This window comes from Pseudorasbora parva, chromosome 13 (assembly GCF_024679245.1).
Source record: "Pseudorasbora parva isolate DD20220531a chromosome 13, ASM2467924v1, whole genome shotgun sequence".
Taxonomy (NCBI): Eukaryota; Metazoa; Chordata; class Actinopteri; order Cypriniformes; family Gobionidae; genus Pseudorasbora; species Pseudorasbora parva.
In genome coordinates, this window is record NC_090184.1 from 10,405,239 (window position 1) to 10,427,242 (window position 22,004).

General features: G+C 37.4%; 1 protein-coding gene across 4 annotated transcripts in view; it reads right to left on the minus strand.

Annotated features, from left to right (window-relative positions):
• Positions 1–856: 856 nt before the first annotated feature.
• The window catches only part of espn (espin), an 87,374-nt gene continuing 66,226 nt past the window's right edge, over positions 857–22,004 (minus strand). Inside the window, exons 11-15 of one of the 4 annotated variants that reach the window (XM_067413148.1) lie at positions 16,372–16,517; positions 13,052–13,408; positions 3,796–3,876; positions 3,345–3,364; positions 857–2,400 (exon numbers count right to left, since the gene is read on the minus strand). In XM_067413148.1, the coding sequence (XP_067269249.1) occupies positions 2,253–2,400; positions 3,345–3,364; positions 3,796–3,876; positions 13,052–13,408; positions 16,372–16,517 (752 nt within the window). In that variant the 3' untranslated portion in view covers positions 857–2,252. The remainder of the gene's footprint in view (positions 2,401–3,344; positions 3,365–3,795; positions 3,877–13,051; positions 13,409–16,371; positions 16,518–22,004) is intronic. The other 3 variants (XM_067413150.1, XM_067413149.1, XM_067413151.1) reach the window with 3 other exon arrangements.

Here is a 22,004-nt window from a genome sequence, read left to right on the forward strand (position 1 = left end):
ATGGTCAAAGATGTATACAATCAAGCAACTATACATGCAGATGCTTCTACAAACATTTGTGAAAGAGTGGGACACTCAAAAGCTAAGTGAATCCAAGAGTGGTACCTGTGATAAGTTGCCACCTGTGCAAGTACATTTGTGAAATGTCCAAAATATTACACGGTCAACTGTTAGTGGTTTTATAATAAAACGGAGGCAATTGGGAACAACACTAACTCAGCCATGAAGTTGTAGGCCACATAAACTCACATAGCAGGGTCATGCTAAGGCATCACAGTGCGCAGAAGTCGCCAACTTTCTGCAAAATCAATAGCTAAAGACCTCATAACTCTGTGTCCTTCAGATTAGCTAAAGAAGAGTGAGAGAGCTTCATAGAATGGGTTTTCATGGCCGTGCAGCTGCATCCAAGCCTTACATCACCAAGTGCAATGCAAAGCGTGGGATACAGTGCAAAGCACGCCCCACTGGACTCCAGTGGAGAAGTGTTCTCTGGAGTGACAAATCACACTTCTCTGCCTGACAATCTGATGGACGAGTCTGGGTTTGGCGGTTGCCAGGAGTACGGTACTTGCCTGTGCCAGAGTCCTGACCCCAACCTCGATGGAACACCGTTGGGATGAATTAGAGAAGAGACTGTGAGCCAGGCCTTCTTGTCCAACATCAGTGCCTGACCTCACAAATGTGCTTTAGAAGAATGGTCAAAAATTGTTTTGTAATTTATTTCTTGATAGCATTTAGGCCTATTTGTTACATTTAGTCCTGTAACATAATTTGTATTCATGAACCATCTGTAAAAACAAATAAATACATTAAAACAAGTTTAGCCTATGTATCAACTAGAGCATCTTTGAAATGTATTATCACATAATGCTTCATGTATTGAATGTTCTTTTTTTTGTAATGTATATTAAGTATTTCACAGGCAAAAATTTGTTACATTTTTATTACATTGCTTGTTTTGCCATTGGGAAAATTAAAGTTTACAATAGGCTGCCTATGAAAGTTAGGCTGAAAAAAAAAGTACTGATATTATAGGGCAGTAGAAGTTTCTGTATGGAGAAATTATGAATAGAAAATGTTCTAATGGCAATGGCGTTCAGCATCATTATGGCATCTGATTAAAGCAGAATGTTCCCAAACTCAAAGAGGGCCATGCTTATCACTTATACTTATAACCTTTTTTTTTTTTTTACAGTTGTACAGGGGGGGGAAACACTTAAAATACATCAACTCTAACCATCGCACAGTGTATGACACAGGATAGACAAATTACATTTATATGCATGTGTAAACATACACACACATACACTTTCTCACACATGCATGCACACGTACAGATTCACATCCGGCACTTTTCTGATGTCTAGTTACTCTTAACACATTAACAATAGATACTTATCTACAGTTGCCAAGCAGAGAAAGAAAAAAAGCTTAATTGTTGGGGAGCATGAATACAATGTCATGATTTAATGACAAATCAAGCTGCTAACATCATTTCCCCTCCCAATGTAAACTTCCTATGTATATCTCAGTGAAGTTGACTTTTATTAAAGATGCAATAGAATATTTAAGACATTGGCTTCTTATGGGTTTTAGTGGTGGTTGGTGGAGAAACATTTTGAGTTTTGTTATCTGGGAAGACTTACTTTGGCCAATTGTGATCTCTGACACATCCTCTGGTGAAATATTGCTGTTGCATTATGTATATATGTTTTATATTTCCAAATTGCACAATTATTTTATAAATAGAAATAAAGATGTACCATCACTTAAGAATACACCTGTTCAGGACTATCATACTTCATAGATTATGACCATATGAAGTACATTTAAAAAAGCATTCAAGCAGAGTACATGTGATTTCCTTGACATATATTATCTACATAAAAATAGTCCTAAATATTTGAAATGAGACATAAATTAAGAAGGAGGGAGATGTGATGCAGGAAGTGTGACTCTGATGTATCAGGTAGGGAGTGCTAAAAATATATTTTCTGAATTTTCTGCTAAATAATTTTCAGATCTTTTTAGTCCTCGAGACAGCTAAATAATCATATACATAAGCCCTGACTCTTTAATGGTATAACGCATCTTCACAACTAAACAACATTAGGAGACTCTGAAGGAGTGATGATAAAGTGGTCGAGCAGAGCAGGTGACCCGTCCATGGTTTGTGTCTAAAGGGTCTGGCAGATTCTGAACCGTGTCAGCAGAGAGTTGGACAAGCGTGGATGGGGATGACTGGGAGTTTACTACTGTTTCCCTATGTCGCCTTTCTTTAAAATGATCTGCCGCTGCCACGGCGCCAGCTTAGTTTCATCATAGCCTAGTGTTCGTAGTCGCTCTAGTTCCGACTTCTCCTCGTTCTCCTTCTCCATTCGCCGTCGTTCCTCCTCTTTTCTGCAAGGATGAGAAAAGAAAACAAGAAATTAAATAAAAACTTTTTGATAAAACGAATTAACGCACATCAATACAATCAAAATGTCTTAAAGGGATAGTTGACCAAAAAATAGAAATTAGCTCATGATTTACTCAACCTCAAGTCATTCTTGAGTAAGAGTTAGAGTAATTTCTAAATTCCGCTAACTGTCGTACGTGCACGTTCACAAGACACGCGTTCCAGTGAATGACATAGGTGCATGATTTTCCACCCAAAAACAGTTGAGATAAATTTTCTAATTTCATTGGTTAAGGCTAGAGTGACAGGTAGGTTTAGGGATCAGCGTTTGGTGTAGGCAATCATTACTGTGACTGACATGACCAATACAATCTTAAGAAAAGGCTGGAGGGTGGAGTTTCTGCCAAACTGGTTTGGGGAAGAAGAAAAAAAAACAAGATGTAGGACGCCCCGGTGAGAGTATGCTAGTTCTCACGAGAATCAAGTTTTGTTTTCGCTCTATCCTCTCGTGAACACCCGTACAACAGTTAGCAGATTTCTTTTTATAAATTTTTAAATATGGATATTTAATTTTTATATTGGATATATATTTTCTTACAAAAACGCTTCAATCAAAAAAGCTTTTATTAACCCCCGGAGCCGTGTGGAGCACTTTTATGATGTATAGATGCACTTTAATGGACTTATGGAGAGAAACAGCCCTTCAATGCCATTATAAAGCTTGGAAGCGCTAGGAGATTTTTTTATATTTTAAAATATTAAATATTAAAATATCAAATTTTATTGTATTCGTCTGAAAGAAGAATGTCATATACACCTAGAATGACTTGAGTTTGAGTAAATAAGAGGCTAATTTAAATTTATGGGTGATCTATCCCTTTAATTAAATAGGAACTACTTCTACAACTACCATTATTACTGCTACTATCACTAGTGAATGTCTTACCTTTTCTGTTCCCTGTCCATCCAGGAATGATTAAAAGAAATTAGAGGATTACATGTTTATATATATAGATATACTTATATTTAAGTATATATACATTTTTTATATACAGAAGTCACTACAACAGTCAAAAACACTACAACAGCAAATACATTTACAGTTTTACTTACTTCTTATCACTTTGGTATTATAATCCACAAAAGATATTGAGAGTAAAAGACAGAAAATTCACAGATTTGCATGGAAGAAACTTCAGGCATGACTTTTAAGGCAGCACTATCTGCCATATTCATTAGATTAGTCATAAATAGCAAAGATAAAGCTGCTTGGGCAAAAGTTACCTTTATCTTTGAAGGTTATACTGAGAATTCACAATAATGTGATAAATGAGATTTAGTAAACAGAAAACAATAAGAAGGAAAGAGACAAAAACAAGAGTCCTGGCGCTAACTTACTTCTCTTCATCCATCTTTTTCTTCATAATATCTCTCCTCCAGGCAGGTAAGGAAGCCAGACGGGCCGCCTCTTCTTCAGCCTGTTACACACAGGAAAGAAAGACACATAGCTGATGATGAGATCAGCAATGTTTTTTTTTTTTTTAGGTTAATAGCATTTCATGTAGGCAACCTCAAGATCATTTTTGATATCACTACAGTGACCTGATTCACAAAGCATGGGAGTACATACTGGCACTGTCACATCTGCCAGCTGGAGTGCCCATGATATCCACCAGAGGGCACTCCTCCCTATTCCATTGCTTTCAGATCATGACCTTCTTTCCTATAGCTTATTGCCTGCACTCATTATGTTGTGATTATGTCTCATTACTCTGGTAAACTCTATATCATATTATCCCTGTATTTTCCCTCATTCTTTGCAAAGTCTTGTTAGGGTCACGCTTCTTTTCTGCGCATGCGTGCTCTCTTGTATCCAGCGGTGTGGTATTAACCTTCTATCTGGCTCCCTGGATTTCCCCATTTGCCTGTATCTTAGACCCTTGACCCTTGTCTGTCATTTGGATTTCGATTGTGGATAACTTTTTATAAATGGCTGCGTTTGGATCTGTGTGTCAGATCAGTTCATGACAGATACACTCCCTGAATAGAAGGAACAAAAGCTGTCACTGGGGCGGTACCCTTTCAAAATATACTAATATGTACATTTTAGATACTTACATTGCACACATTAGGTACTAATATGTACCTTTAAAGGTAACATGCACTGTTTAGAGGTAAATAAGGTACAAAGGTGTACCTTTTAAAAGGGTACGGTCCTAGTGACAGCTTGTGTACATTTGCTTTTCGGAGAGTGCATGTAAACGTATCTTGAATGGCAGAACACTGGAAACACTATAAAGCTCAATACATATTTATAATGTAAAGTACAATGCATAAATCAAGAAATAAATTAATATAAAAATGTCTTTCTTTCACTCAGGAAGGCAGTGTGAAAAGTGATCTTCTTCCTCCATTCAGATGGTAACTATAGCCCAGCAGAGGGGGTGGCCATCTTCAGCTTCTCATTTCCCATCCAAGCGGATTGATTACCTCAAATGCTACTGTGAAGCCACATCATTGGTAACAGCCAGAGTAAACTAATCTGTGTCTTAATATTTCATTATTCCCCTGGGAATTATAGGCCAAGAAAAAAAAAAAATGCTTGATTGATGAAGATGCTTTAAAAATGCTTTAATAGATGCAGAAATTTAGAGGGTTCAGCTATGAACTATAAAACACATGGCTGCAGCCTGATGTAATTTCTTGATATTTAACAATCAGATCAAATCCTTTGTTAATTTCTTAATTTCTGTCATGACAACTCTCAGAAAGATTAGGATGATAATAGAGATTGGCGTGATAATTGATTTAGCAACATTAATGTATTTGGTCTTGGCGGAATAGATCTGCAACGTAACATACATGAATGAACCACCTGTGGTAGATCTATACAGGTGGAGCTGGGAAAGGTGGAGGGTTTCTGAAAGGGCTGCAGACTGCTAACAGCAAACTACCAGTACTTGAATGTTGAGCTGTAGCTCATTGGCTACCACAGCAACCAATCAGCTGTGCAATGAGATAAGAATTTGATTGCTACAAATGATTCAACGACCTATCTGCCCACGCCATCTAGATTTTCATGCCAGAAATAGGCACTTTGATTATATGTAAATGGTTATTCTAAATAAACCTGTCTTTATTTTATATTTGTTATTCTTGAATGTTAATATGCGTCTTGTTATGTTTATTTGTGTGTACTGGGAGCTTTATTACCCAGGTAAATTCCTTGTGTGTGCAAGCACTTGGCAATAAAGATCTTTCTGATTCTGATTTCTGATTCTAATTAATAATGTAGTATTGCTTTTCTTTAAAATGTTGGGTTGCCCAGGGATTTTACCTAATAATTTGTTCTCTTCTTGAAGAAGGCTATACTGTATATATGAAAAAGAAAAGGAAATCCATTTCTGTAGTTTCTGTAGTTCTGTAGTAGTAAAAAAACAAAACAAAAACACCTTAAGAATGTAGTTATGAATGATAATGCCAGAGATACTCCAACAGAGGGATAAAAGCATTCATACAGAGAAATATTCTAAATGAAAATGTCAAATTTGACCTAAAGTCGCAAGAAAATACAGCATATTTGTGTACCATTACACATTGTTACATTATTTTTTTAAGAAAGATTTTGTTTTTGTGTCTGTATGAAGGGTATAAAAATAGGCTACATTTTTTTAAATAAAGATATAATATTACTTTTGATTTTGAGTATGGACATATATTACCTGACATGTCTCTAAAGTATTTGAGTGTCTATGATATAAACATTTACTTTAAACCTTAAAATATACAACACATATACTACAGTACAGTGTTTTGACATGGTGCATACTTCCTACAGTCCTGCCTTCTTAAGAAAATGGCTGCTAAATGCCCTCAAGAACTCAGCTTGAGCTTGACTCCAAAAATAGCTGAGATGCCACAGATAACTCTAATTCTTATTTAACTCTTTTAGCTAAGTAAGTCCATGGAATCTAACACGAGGGATAAGAGCAATAAATTATTGTACTTAGAAAAACTAAACGATAAATTTTAGTCATCGAGTAAAAAAGGGGATCAATCGTTGTATCAATGTTTTAACAAGAAATCACAAATAAAATGACCTCGACTTATGTATCCAATCATAAACATTCGATTTATTTAATTGTGTATATTTCTCGAAAAATGAACAAACCATCAAAAAAAAACTAAACTAAACAAAAAACACATCAAACATGACTAGATGGAACAAAATTGTAACAGCTGAACAATTTTAAAGGTCAATGTCAGGTGTAAAAAAAAAAGTATACCAATGGCAATAACAACCTTTGAAATTAACTTAAGTAAAAATCCATCTGCTTTTTAAAACCTCTTAAAAATAACATTGCCAAACACAACTGCTAACAAAAGACAATCGAACTAAAAGATAAACAAAAAGATCAAGAATTCTCATACACAAATGCATCATGGATGAATAAATAAAATCATTGAATATGTTCTTGATTAAGAGGTGTGTGTGTTCTTACCTCAAAAGAACACTAAGAAAAGAGGGAACACATTCACTCGTATCCTAAAAAATGATTCTGATATTTTCCAAATAATTACGCATTATGCAAAACAAACCATTTAAAACCGAAGATGTAAAATATATTGTAACTGTAATTTGTCAATGGGCTTCTGTGATAACTTCTGATACACTCAATTACAATTACCAAACAATAGTTCAAAGTTACAAAATTCAAATGGCTTCTTTTGAATGAATCAAAAAGAATTCCATCAATAATCAAAATGATGTTTAAAAAATGGTCAGAATAATCTTACACTTTAATTTCAAGAAAATGTATTTTGTGCTTCAAAGTGTGAGCCGATTATTTACTGAAGTAGATATAACAATTGCTGGTTTATAGTACTTTCAACAGATGGAAATCACTGTTAAAATAAACTAGCACACTTAAACTGTGTGTGTGTGCAGTATTATATTGTTTATATCTAATGCTCACTGAAAAGTTGGTGTTCTGCTAAAAAGACAATCTCCTTCACCTGACCCTGTGAGATGTTTTTTAGTATATTTCTATGTATTCACTGTTTTATCTGCATGATAGCAGTTTACAAAACATGTCAATATCGAGTTTTAAGGTCTAAACTTACATTATACACCACAGCTTACAGATGTCTGTAAGAACTCTGATGACAAATGATGACGTCAGGTTTTTGCTTAAATTCAGTTAAGCTCAACATTAGATTGTGTGTTTTGACAATCAGCTGCCTCTCTGACCAAACTGTTTGCTGATCTGCTTAACACAAGCATTTATTCTGTCTCCTGATAATTGTTTCATCGAACAGTTTGACCTGATAAGTCAGATGTCAAACATCTCAGCTTCCTTCTCTTTCCAGAAGGCAAAGCTTCGATCAATATATCGAATAATTTCCTCATTGCTAAACTCTTTAAGTTCATAAATAAGCTTGATGGAGTCCTCATTGGGCTCCTCTTTGATATTTGCTGGGCCCTGTTTGTTCACAGTGTGTGGGGCTTCCATCTGGGGGCTTTCAGCTGTTACGGTTACTTGCGTTACTGTGCTTTCTGAACGTGGTGCATCTTGTGCTCCAGTGCCATCATGTGGTAGTTGAACTTCAGTATGACTCTTCTGTATTGCTGTATCATTTGTAATGTTCTCTGCAGAGCCCTGTTGGGTGGCCATTGCACAGTCATCTGAAGTTGGCCCTGACTGTGGGACATCTGGTGGTGAAATTCTTGAGAGAGTAGCATCAACTGGAGCCCCTTGTGATATGCTTACAGATGCCTGCAGAACCTCTGGAGGAAGAATGAGCTCAGCAGCTTCCAGAAGCCCACCACCCTCCACAGAGTCACCAAAATACTTCACCTTGATATCTTCAAATCCATCTGACCAATCACGTTTACCCATCTCAATGCTCCCCATTACCTCTCGGTGGAACTGGCGGATCACTTCCCATGGGTGACTGCCAAGTCTGTCAAACATTTCATAGCAAAGCAAGTGGCGGAACTTCCGCTCAGTGCGGGACATGTTCATCTCAAGAAGCTGAAAGTAGCCAAGCATGAAAAGGTCAAGAGTTAGACTCTCATATTGAACAGGTGACCCGTTGATGTGGGGAAGGAAGTGCTCCGGCCAGTAGATCATCTGAGCTCGACTGAGTCTCCGGATTTGTCGCGTGGGCACCTGGCTCATAATGGTCCTCCAGTGACCAAGAAGATTTCCCACAACCTGTCTCTGTTTCATGAAATACAGCAGTTGGTCATCCTCCGTATGTATGGTACCATCTGGCTTAGCTAGGTTCTGATAATACAGGGAATGACAGTCATTCTCTTCAACGCTTAGAGTCTTCCCTCTTCCTGAGCACTTGTAGGATTCAGTCATTGTGTACTTTCTCCAGTGTTCCAGGAACAGAAACACAATCCTCTCCTTCCGCATCTCAATGCACTCCTGGACGTAGCTCAGGTCTGTCTGCACCTCTAGACTGCGGGTGAGCTGCTCTGAGGTTAGTGAATTCGTAGAGATGCCAGTGTGGTCACAATGTCCTAAATCAGATGGTCCTGTTCTTTCAGACCCAGTATACATCAAAGTTGCATGGGACTGTGTTATTGGTTCCTCGTTTACCAATGTTAAATTTGGATCTTGCTGTATTGGTGACGAATCTCCAGCTTGTGAGTTGTTCTCACTGAGAGAGAACAGCAGCTCATCCTCCAAGATGGGCTCTGATGGGTAGCTACATTCACTAACTGCCGGCAAAGACCTTGTACGTTTGTATATGCGGCTATTTTTTTCATCCTCATACTTTGACCGGTTATGAATTTCATAATTGGCTTTCAGATTCTTCACAGACACACCACACTGCTTAATCTCCTTCTCCACCTCCTCTCGAGTGGAGAATGATTGTGATCGGCCAATGTTTCCAGAAGCCACTGTGTTTGAGCTCTCTGTCTGGCCCTTTCCACTCTTCAGACCTTTGTACGTATATCCTTGAGTGATCATTTCAAGAATATCGACCTCCTTTCCACCCAAAGTGGCGAGTAAGACGGCCATGCTTTTGAGCAGAGTGGAGATCTTGCTGCACCAGGCAGGCAAGTCTTCTGCTTGCCCATGAACCTGTTTGGGGTTGACAGAAAAGTGGTCTTGGTTCAAAGCTGCAGACACAGGTAAGAGTTGCTTCAACTCTTGCTCCAGCTGTTCCAGATCTTTCTCCACCTCTGTCACTTTGTGCATGACCTGGAGGTTCTCAATCTGCTTCTCAATCCGGATAATGTCGTCCTCGGTCATTAGTTCTCCAAATGGACCCAGAATGGCATTGTGCACATGAGAATAACGCCAGTCTTGGGCTTGATAGTATCCACTGGGAGCAAACTAAAGTAGGTTCAGAGGAGGATATAGAAAGGAACAAAAAAAAGGATGGGGTGCCCTTCAGCTTGTGGATCCGATGCGTTACATACACGCTTTTACAGTCTCTTCACCCCAAACGTTTCAAACTTTACATGAATTTAGTGGTGCGATGATACTGCCTTGTTTTCACTGAGTTGAATTGCAAAAAAAGATTTAGGCAAAAAAAATAAAAAATAAAACGCAAGACAGCTTATCTGTCTTTAAATGTATTGTTTAGGGGTTTTGGTTAGAACCTTGTAATTACATTAAATTAATAATCTGGGTTTCTTTCAAATGATTGTCTATGGATACAACCAGTGACATGTTATTGAATACTACAGACAATAACTTTAATGCAACCCTCAGTGTAAAAAAAACAAAACAAAAAAAGAACAGGGACTATAAAGTAAAACTTACTGCGAAAGTCTAGCAGGTAAGCTGGCCGGTGGATTTAAAAGCTCATATTTGTAAAAGCACTTGAATTCCTTGAACCATAAAGTGTCCTAGACTGTCCTTGTGAAACTACTTTGCAAGATGGAGTTACGAGTTACCAACATAATATTTGTGGATGGACATCCACATGTACATAACTACATGTACATAACAAATCATTTTGTTTTCACATAAAGCTGATATATTTGTTATGTCACTTCCCGGTATTCTAGAGCAGATACCATCAAACTGGGTTTATTTTTAGCTGGTCATGACATGAATTAAAAGATTAGTTACAACTTTGTACAGACAGGGTTGGTACGCAATTCTATCACACCAGTCTCATAAGAACACATGGAATGTTCAAGACTTGCAGGCCTCTTTTCTGCTAGACTTCCATTGTAAGTGTATTTAGAGTAATGTAAGTGTTGTACATGTGTTGTACACTTTAAGTGTACTTACAGTACATGTTTCTCATAGAAGTCTAAATGTATTGCCTGTAATTCCACAGCCTGACATAGATGTTGTCCATATAGACATTCATTTGAAATTGACCCAGAAGTTTCCTTACTTTATCTGTAAACTATATTTAGCTTGTGTTTCCAGGGAACTTGACCAATTTACTCTACTGAGAAACTTTCAGAGTGTTAACAAGATGTATGAAAGTATAAGATAAAAATAAAAGCTTAATGAGTAGAATGAGCAAGATGACCAACTGCACTTCATGCTGTAAGCGCCAGTTGCAGTGTGAAGGGGCTTTGCATCACACCACTGAATCCCCATGTAAAAACTTAGAGCTGTCGTGCACCATCGCCAGTAAGCCACATTAAACTAATACTTTCTTAGTAAATGTCAAACACACTTAGGCTTGTCTTGGGATAGTCACAACAGCCCCAAATTAAACACTGCATCACTCAACACAGAGTATAGGAAAAGCCAGCCAAATGTCACGCAACATGACATTCACTATGAAAACCAGACCAAAACTATTATAATATTATAAGTCTGTCTTTACCATAGGCTGAAAACCATGTCAGATAGGTAATATACAACTCTTTACACTTTAAGCTGTTTAAATCAGAGCTATTATAGCAAAGATATTTACTTTTCAATCAAGTATAAGCCAGAGGGACACATCAGTGTAGTCACAATAATTAAATAAATATGCAGGAACAAAGTAGCCTGTGAAAGTGATTTTATAATACAATCTAATGCAAGTATCTAAGGCAAGTAATCGAGCCTAGCCGACTGATGCATGCTGTCATGTAAAACAATGTTCCCTGAACAATATACAAATATAATACCCACACAATAATAATGATTCAATCACCAAAGTAATATCTCATCTCAACATTAAAGGTAATGTTACACAGGGCAACTTTTTGAGCAATGTTGCTGGTCAAGGTAAGTCACAGGGACCACAACTGATCTAAAGTATCCGGATAGAAATTTGTTGCACATTCCTGACGGAAAAGTGGCCGAGCAACATCGCTCAAAAAGCTGCAGATGTGTATCATCACCTTAATTCTCTAAATCTATTAACAACAAATTTCTAGGATTTATATACTGAAAATCCCTACTAACCTGAAATGGCCGCATTTATGAAATAATAAAAGCTGTTTGCTCATTCACACAACACTGCTATGGTTACCCAGAGATCATAAACTCATTAATGGAGAAGTTAATGAACACAATTCAAAAATTATTTGATAAAGTTTTTGAAAAGAGTGAACTCAAAAATCACATGCAGACACTCACTGCTTAGCTATCCTCCATGTAGATACTGTAACTCAAACCTCAATTTCATAGTTAGAATTTACATTTAAAATCCTAAGCCTCAATTGAACTGAATGAGGTGATACTATTGCTCAAACTACAAAACCTACAGGAGGATAGTGCTGATCTTATAAGCTGAGAAAATGCACTCCTTTCCATTTATTAATTGCAATGGTAAATTGTTCGGATTTTTTTTATAAACAGCAGTCTATATAAATATTTAAAAACAATATAGACAAATTGTGAGATTGGTAATGTTCAGAAGTGAATACTAGCTTGTTACTAAGTGTGCAATGAATACTGCCTACTATTAACAGCAGCATGCTGCATTGTTATCACGTGACCTCATCATGTTACATGTGAGTGGCATCCAGGAATAATCTTGGAAATAACTATGATTACTTTGTATTTTAAATGGTATACCATCTTAACATGTCAACGTTTGGAAGCCCAATTAAGTAAGACTTTAATTCATCACAGTTACAATAGTTTGTTGTGAGGTGAATTCTATGTATAGACAATTTGCAAACAGCACACACAACACTGATGTACTGCTAAAACAGTAGTATATATAAGTATGTTTTTCTGAACATAGTGATTATTTAGCATGCTTAAGGACCCCATGAAATGCCTTGACATGCAGTTTTTTGTATGGCACTATTGCAGAGTTAATCACCTTAAAAAAATAGTAAATAGCCTTTATATTACAAACCATCCCCAAAACAGCTTGTACCATTGACAAAAGAATGAAGACAGTTTCAGAATGAATAAATACCAGCTTTTTCCCTTGTAACCAATTAATGGTTGGGAAAGGAAAAATATTGTTAATTAATTTTGGTCCGTTTTGCCAGAAGAAAAGACGGTACTTTTTGTGCATGCATGTTTTGTCAGCTCTTTGAAATGTACTAGCAAACTCATGGACTCAAAGCCACAAAACTTGTGGGGTCTTTAAGTATGTTATGAAGATAGGATTTGAAAGCTTTGGTTAAAGTGTCTAAAAGTTGAAATTGTGGCTGGATAAGAGATGCACTGCCTCAGCTTATGTTTAACACACACAAAATGTTTCATCACTCACCTTTCTCTTGTTCTCTTCCTCCTCCTGCATCTTCACTTGTAGTTTCCTCACCATCACCTGTCTCTTCCACTCTGGGATGGCTCGCCCCTGCTCGTCATGTGTGGGCACCAGACTCTCAACGTCCACCACACTGGATTTGCCCTTGCCAACAGCAGTATTTCCATTGACGGTGGCTGCAAGCTGCTCAGTGCTCTGTGAAGTGGACAGGTTCTGGGGTGACCCACTACTGGTCGTGGGAGTGGGTGGCGTGGGTGGCGTGGGTGGACAAATAGGTAGTGGAGATTCTGGCTTTGCAGATTGGGTGTCATTGGGCTGGGGTTTTGGCAGAGGCTCTGGTGGCGATGATGGACGTTCCTCCTGGAATTTAAAATGATCAATCAGAATTTAATGTTCCTAGAGACGATATAGAAATAGTAACAGCTGATTTAAAACAAAAAAACAAAACAAAAAACACTTAAAAAAAAAAACTATTAAATAGATCTTCTTAGCATCCAAGGATCAGTAAACAACTCACTTCCTACAAAGATTCTGGTTCACTTGCAATGAGGTTAAACAAGATTTGTACCGATCACAGATTAATTATTTTCTGTCTATATAGTTCTTGTTAATTAGCCTAGAAATCTAGACGCACCCTAGCGGCAGCAAATTTAATCTGCCCGCAAGTGTCGTCTAGGAACTCTCAATACCCTTCTGAGCTGTATTCCCCTAACTCTTGCCGGACCAATCACATCGTGTATAGAGTCGGTGGGCGGGGCCATAATGATGATGGCCTAGTTGCGTTTGCGTGCTTCTAGTAAACACAGAAACTGGCGAACGGCGGCGGTCTTTCGAATCAGCTTTGACCGCGACTCTGGAAGACTTGGAGTTAAGCTTTTCTCTGAGAAAAGAACAAAGAACGGCACTGAAGTCATTCTTAAAAAGGGAAGATGTGATCGGGGATTTGCTGACCGGATACGGTGAATGTTTAATCTATCAACAAGCTCTGATTCACCTTCGTTGCTCTGGTTGGGTGTAGCTCTTATCCTATCGCGTGCAGAGGGAGTTTGAAAGACAACCGTTTATCCCGCACCTCGGATTGAGCCCTGTCTATGGTGAGTTTCCAGACCAAACATCTTGATGTGGGTCTGGCTTGTCAGGCTACTTGTTAATATTAATTTTTGTTGCATTTGCTATTTAATGTTCAATGTAGAGTAGGAGGATATACAATCCATATCATATATAGTAAGGGCTCTATACTGTGGGTTCTGAGTTTTTTTAGAATGTTATTTTATTTTAATGTTTTAATTCCATGATGACACGTCATGCAGCTATTATGTTATTTAATTATATATTTTTTTTAAATTCAAAATATTCACAAATTTGTTAATTGTATAATGAACTATATGGTATAATCTGATTATCAAATATGTGAAAGTGAATGTGTTTTTTAGTTTAAACACCTTTATAATGATCATGTTAGTTGATCTATAACGCGCGATTGGTGGCACCCATAAACCGTTAAAAAAAATATGGACGATGCGACTTCATTTACTTCCGCTGAGGAAACGTGAAGTCTCCGGAGGTCTGAATATGGCGCTTACATCTTGCGCAGATTTGGGACCGAGTCTGCGCAGTAGTGATATCGGGACCGGAATCTGCACAGTAGAGAGCAGGAAGTAAAAGGCCCAATATCAAAAGCCCGCCCACATGCTCTCTGGGGCGATCGAGGCGTGGAGGCCTTAGTTATTTACTGAAGTGCTGCAGGCTTGGCGCCACCATGTTAGTTTGCGCTCTAAATTCATTGTCTGGCTGTCACCAGACCGAGCTCAATCTTTTAAGATTGAACATTGGTCTGAGGGGTTTGCTCTGTATTGTATAGTGTCTACAGCAAAAGAGGCGTGATCAACGGGCATAGTTCAAATGAATCTGTATGCAACTGGATAGTGGTTTGACCAATCAGACCAATGATCCGACGTGAAAACTCCAAGCAGAAAACATGTTGGTTTGTAACATCGATCAGCAGTTTGCAGAAGCAGCAATCATAATCGAGCGATTTTTGCAGGTTGTGCAAAAAAAAACATGAAAGTGAGTGGTAGTGACATTATCACCAGAATAGTCTATAGCTCGCGCCGCTTCTCTGTCGTCATTGTGTTAAACCCGGCAATAGCGCACCAGGTGGATAAGCCAGTTTGTGATTGGTCCCCGCAGATTTGTAACGGAAGCAGGATAGAACAATTTACAGGTTTCCAGCCCGAGTTGCAGAACCCAGTCTATTAAAGTCATCCATTCCTCTCAAAATACTGGGAGAAGAACTGAGTAAACTTTATAGTTTCCTGCACAATGTGCATCTTATGTGAATAAAAAACTTTGTCAAATTATAATTGAAAGGATTGTTATTGCAGCTTCCATCAGTTTGAGGAATTTGTATCCAACAAACGATAGATGTGTTTTTATAGTACTTGATTTAAATGTGTATTTAAATATCTGAAGCCTAAAATAAACATTATGTGATTAAAAACACAGAATAATTGTGATATATGATTTTGTTATCAGTGCTTTTGTGCCATCTCTGGATGGGGAGGGGGGACAGATTTGATCTGAGGGACACTGCCCCTTTTTGGCCCTTCGTGGCGCCAGCCCCGCTGTCATTTCCTCAATTATGTAACTTTAATAAATTGTGCTATTGTGTTACAGCACCAATAATGGAGTTACAAAAGCCTCTCATTGAACTGGCTGAACTGTCCTGGACAATAGATTTGGTGCACGATTGCTGACCGGCACAATTCTAATGCTCCAAACTCCGAGTTTATACACCATAACTGTAATTTTGTTTTGGATTTTATTACTTTTTGTGACCCAAGCAGTCTTTTTGGGAATAATGGTCCATTTGAACGTATCTATCAGTATCTAAGTTTTTCTATTCTTATTCAATTCAGAATTATTTTCTTATGTATTTAAAGAAATATCACTCCATGTCCATTCTGTCCATTGTTATCTATGTGGCATATCTGATTAGGCTTTTGTTTCTATCAATAATCATCAGTACTTTTAATTCAAACAATATCCTTTTACATCTCAAGCCAAACAATGGCAGTGACCCCCAAATGAGAGATCGTAAGTTACATGTAGACAACAGATGTAACTCATATCATAAAATAAAATGCTTCTAATTTCTGAGAATCACTATTAAGAAGATAAATAGCGCAAAACAAACTTTTAAGTTACAATACTAACAGTATAAATAACAGTATTTTTGACAGACTTCAGGAAATATGTAGGTAAGAACTAAATGTAAAATTATAAAATTCAATCAAATTAAAAAGAAAGGGAGCGTGACCTACGTTGTTCCCCGCTGGGCCGCTGTTAGAGAATACGGTCGTGTAGCCTTTACTTTGAGGTGTCGGCTTCAGACTCTTCCCAGCTTTAATTTCGGCCAGAAGCTCAGAATTATCTCCAGTAGGGGACATCATGTTGAAGGATTTATTGCCTGAGATAAAGACAAAGGGAAACTGAGTCAGGATGGATGGATGTGTGAAGAGAAAGAGACACACACCGGACAAGCTTCTCCCCTAAATATTTAATTTAAAACCCCAGACATCTAAACAAATGTCTAAAGCAGCAAATACGAAACAGTAACTAATTAAAAGAAACCACTCACTGAATAAAGTATAAAAAAGTAAGCTCAAAAAAGAAACACGTTCAGGCCTTTGTTGAAGTTTAAACCATCATGATTTAAAACGTAAATTATATATTCAAATGCCTTGACCCACTGCTGTGTAGAAAATAGTGCATAAAAATTCACACAAATATTAGAACAATATTTCTAAACATCATAAATCTTTGCAGCAATTTGGTGCATTTGACTGAAAAAAACAATAGTGGCTGGCAAATGTGGACCAAATGGGATTTTACAAATGAAACTATGGTACTTATTACATTTAATATGGTTATGTAACATAATCTACTTGACCAAAAGTGGCCTCTGCTCTTTGAGTTTTAGCCCCATAATACATTGCAGTGCCAGGAAACAAAAGGTTGTTGTACACAGTGTCTAATAACAATCTCTAAACAAAATACACATTTGAATGTTAACATAATTTCACCCTTGTTATATGTAAATGATCAAATGTGAGAAAATAGACTTTTATTCAATATGTTTAAGCCACCAGATAAGAACTAAAGTATTACAGAATAAATAAATGAATGCTGACAGCTACAGATATAAATAGAGCACAAATCTAATCTGCAGAAAAAAAATAAAAAAATAAATAAAAAATAAGGTAAAAACAAACAAACAAACAAAAATAAAATAACAAAAATCTGTATTTTAAAAATGATAACTGAAGACTACTGATGTATCTGTACTACACAAACTCTTAACATTATTTTTAAACTTTTTAAATGTATAAACTGGAATAAATTAACAATATTTAAGTATAATCAAATGAATGTACATCACCTGCTGTTTTTGATTTAAATCTCCAGAGCACCTCGTAACAGAAGTGCTATTGTTTTGTCATAGCTGTGGTTATAAAAAAGTCTTCTCAGACCGAGAGAACCAGTCAGATCTACAAGCCTCCTGATTCAAACTCTCCTCTCCTCCCTCAAGAACAAAAAACACTGCGTTCGCTTACTGCCGGTGCGGCTCATCACAGTTGGGGGAAGTCTGAATGGATCAGTGGTAATCAACTCTGACAAGAGACGGCTGCCAAATTGGAGCTGGATTTGAAGTCCACTCACTGACCCTACGTCCTCTCTTCACTCTCACTCACCCTCCTCCTTACTCACACTTCCTTCCTCCAATCTGCCACCCTCTCGCTCTAACTCTCCAACTCTTGCTCAGCAGCTGAGTGGATTAACGGGAAAGAGTCTCACGCATCACGCTGAGCGACACATAAACGGTGAATAATAGGACTGAAAAGAGGCTTTCTGCTGTCCTTTCATAAGATCCCAACAAATCCGCCCATGTCTACAAATGATCATTGCCTGATGAAAAATAAACCAGCCTAAGATGGTGCCTTAGCTGGTTAAAACTGGTCTATGGTCTCCCGTCCTGATTAGGTTAAAGTGCCAAAAGCCCCTTCAAAACCACCAAATAAGACCAGCCAGGCAGGAAAAACAACACTAAATTACCCTAATAGGTAACACTTTATTTCGATAGTCCACTTTAAACTTTCTACTAGCTATAAGTAACTTTGTAACTACATGTCAACTAACTCTCATTAGAGTATTAGTAGACTGTCAGTAGACTGGTAGGTTATGGTTAGGTGTTAGGGTTTGGGTTAGTAGAATAAATTGAATTGTAGTTTCCAAGTTATTTATAGTCAGTAGAATGTCTGTTGGGGGACCAACAAAATAAAGTTTTTGTAAATATTAATCAGGCAGTCTACAAATACTCTAATGATAGTTAGTTGACATGTAGTTGCAAAGTTACTTACAGTTAGAAAAATGTCTAAAGTGGACTATCAAAATAAAGTGTTACCAAATAGGGTAATGCAGCTTACTGTGTCATCTTGCATAGATACAACAACAAAATGATATGCTTATCCACTTTTAAAGGTATGTTTATTCACTATAGTTTAGAAAATAGTGAAACAATATGATAAAAAAATCAGAGTTAAACTGTGTCAGAACAAATTAATCTTGATAATGTCAGATAACTTTGATAGAAAGCTATGTAATGGATTATAATCAACCAATCAGCTGTCAGCTGTTAAATTGAAGTACACAATTAGATAATACCAATTCAGGTCAACCAATCACCAAGCAATGCTTCATTTTGTTCAGTCTGTGGTGTAAAAGGTCGCATTAGACTAGTGTTATAAGCTTATCTGTTTTTAAAGATAAAACTCTTCACATTCGATTTCCATGAAAACGCATCCTAGAGAACGATCTACTCGGTAACCATCTGTTAATTACCCCTAGGTTCATTTCTCACCGGAGTTGTCCTTTAAAGGGGTCATATAATGGTACATGCACTTTTACAAGCTGATTGTATGGAAATGTGTGTTGGCAGTGCCTGTACAAAACCAACCAATAATGATAAAAATCCATCAAGTGACTGTTGATTGACACCAGCGTTTCACCTTAGACCCGCCCTGAGCGAGCTCAAGCTGTCGTCGTCATAGTCCGCCATTGTTGATACGCTGGAGCAGAATGGCATTTAAGCGATTGTGGTGCTCAAATTCTTGCTTTTATGTCTGCGTGAACCACAAAGCATTTCTCACCAGACCGTTTTATAACCGAGGGTCAGCAACTTCTAAAGCAGGTTTTGCTAAGAAGCTCAAAAAAAGCTCTTTGTTTTCCTGCTGCCCCTTCAGAAGTGAGTGTAGTTTGAAACGCTTCACGATGAATGCGGCTTAAGTGGGTAAGTTAAACTACGGCATGCTTTCTATTTATGACGTTATAGCCAGCACTTGTATAGCCAGCGCACGTGCCTCCCACACGCAGGACTGATTATTCGTCTTAACCAATCACGTTGACAGAAAAAATAAATAAACAATGAAGCAACGACAGGTTTAGGGAAAATCCCGCAGTAAAAGTACTGATACAGCACATAAAATGTACTCAAGAAATGTAAAAGTACACTTTTTAAACTACTTAAAAAAAAGTACAATTTTGGAGAAAAACTACTCCATAACAGTAACGAGAGTATTTATAATTCGTTACTTTACACCACTGGTAAAAACATAGCATTCGTATCTCACTACGCTAACGTCGTTACCCCGCCAGTACATAAAGATCAAAGTGACATTACATTAACCACCCATTCAGAAACGTCCTGTTTAGCCTTAATTGTCGAATTTCGTTGGTGCTATCATCTTGCACCGGATCTGTCTCCGGCTAAATTGATTAAGTTGCACAGATGTGTCCTCAGAGACTCCCGTCGCCATTCTTTTGCCTCTACTGTTGTTTAGGCAACAATGTGTGTCTTATCTTCAATGTTCTTTATTGTATTGATTTATAATTATGCAATAAATAAAACACTATCATGGTATGGATCGAGTGGTAGTAATTCAAATAACAACTGCCGTAAATTGCTTTGCCATGTCAAACAGGTAGTAGAAACATTTACGCGCATGCGCAGAACAAATCGTTTTTCCGGTACGGATTGAGTAGCGACAAGCAGGAAGTAGTGCAGGAAGTACAGTCGCGATATCAAAAGCCCGCCGACACTCTCGCAGATGCAGAACAATTAATTATGTTGGTGTGAAATAAACAGTTATGGAAATGTAGAAATTAAAGCTAAAACTCCAATCTGCTTCCAACAATTCAGAAAAAAGTCCGTTAGTGCCTCAGTGACAACTTCACTCAGAGAAGACGTCGATCTCAGCTGTCAATCATGACGTCACCCCCCCCCCCCCCCCGTTTTTATAGCATCAAATAACGAACTCAAACTAAACTAATTTTAAAAACAAACACTTGAAATGAAATCATCTTGATGATAACTGCATTCAATGACATAAACTAACTTTGGGGGAAAAATATTTGAAGTGTAATTTTATTGTTTAGTTTGCCTCGCGTCCATTAGAAAACAGAGGGGCGGCTATACTGGGACCGGTCACCGGGGGGCGATCGAGGCGCGAAAGCTTCAGTTTCTGAGAGGGGTGCTGCAGGCTTGGCCGGACCACAGAACATTTATCATTTAAAGCCGTATGCACTGATATGGCTTGGTGAAAACACAGCTGTTTTTGACCAGGTAAAATGAGTGTTTTCTTACAATACTAATGAGAATTTTATATTACAAAGTTTTCATTTAGACACTAAAGAATCATACTGACTTGGTAAACAATGAAAGAAAATCATCAAAAGGCTTGAAATATCTAAATATAATTGATAATAGTTTTTTAGCTATTTTGTTCAGCATTAGCTATTACTACAGTTAAAATAAATCCTCATATGCTATAGCTTATTACAAACACACTATATGTTACCTTCAACCTTGACGTGGCAAATCTTCATTTATGACCTGTAGCTAAACTTAACTTAGACCTGTGGTTAACTTAAACAAAGGCAAACAGAAGAACTTGTGCCTTAATATAAGCAGAAATATAGAGGATCAAGATGTTCACAATGGCTGTGCATAGTGGGGAATGATGTGAAGTAGGTTGAAGGCATTGCGTTGATGGCAGGGCTAAGTCAATAAGGCCGCCCACTGTTTACACACCTCACACCTTTATACTCATTCACTACAGTATGACTCTGCAGACCAATGTCAATTCAATGTCAATGACAACACTTTAATAGATGAATTGCTTTTAAATGCAATAATTGAAATGAAAATTGTAAATTAAATGTATTCCAGAATCGTTTTTATGAGGACAAGTTAACATGAAATAAAAAAATCATATTAACTTTACCTGATAAATAATCAGTGCTCTTTACCCCCCCCCCCAAACAAAAATATATAAAAAAATATAAAAAATGATTCTTCATAATCTTTCATCAAAAATATAACAACTTGCTCTGAGTCTGAAACAACTTTACTTATCTGCTGATGTCATCAAACCTCTGAGTTGTCAACCAATCAACTGGTTTCATTCTGATATGACACGCCTACTTTTTACAATTATTTATCATTGACTATTCTGTTTCACTCTGTAAAATAGGTTGTGAATGCCATTTAATGTTGACCTTATTATTTCTGCATGTTTTGAGCCACAAAACGATCTCACCCTCTGCACAATGTCATGATTAAATGATGCAGCTGATGTGCCAGAGTCCCTGGAACATCTGGGAATTCTGTGGGTTGATCGCAACTGGAATCACAGAAAACTCACTCTGAGTGCTGGGGTTTCTTTGGCTATCTGAAGTGAATGTTCATGGTGATATTGAAAATGATAGATTTACTCCAGCTTGTGTTCCAGTAGCCAAACAAACAACACACTTAATGCTCTTAATGAAGGAAAATTAGAAGAATTGAAGTATGATACATATAAATACCAACACACTCACACACACACACACACACACA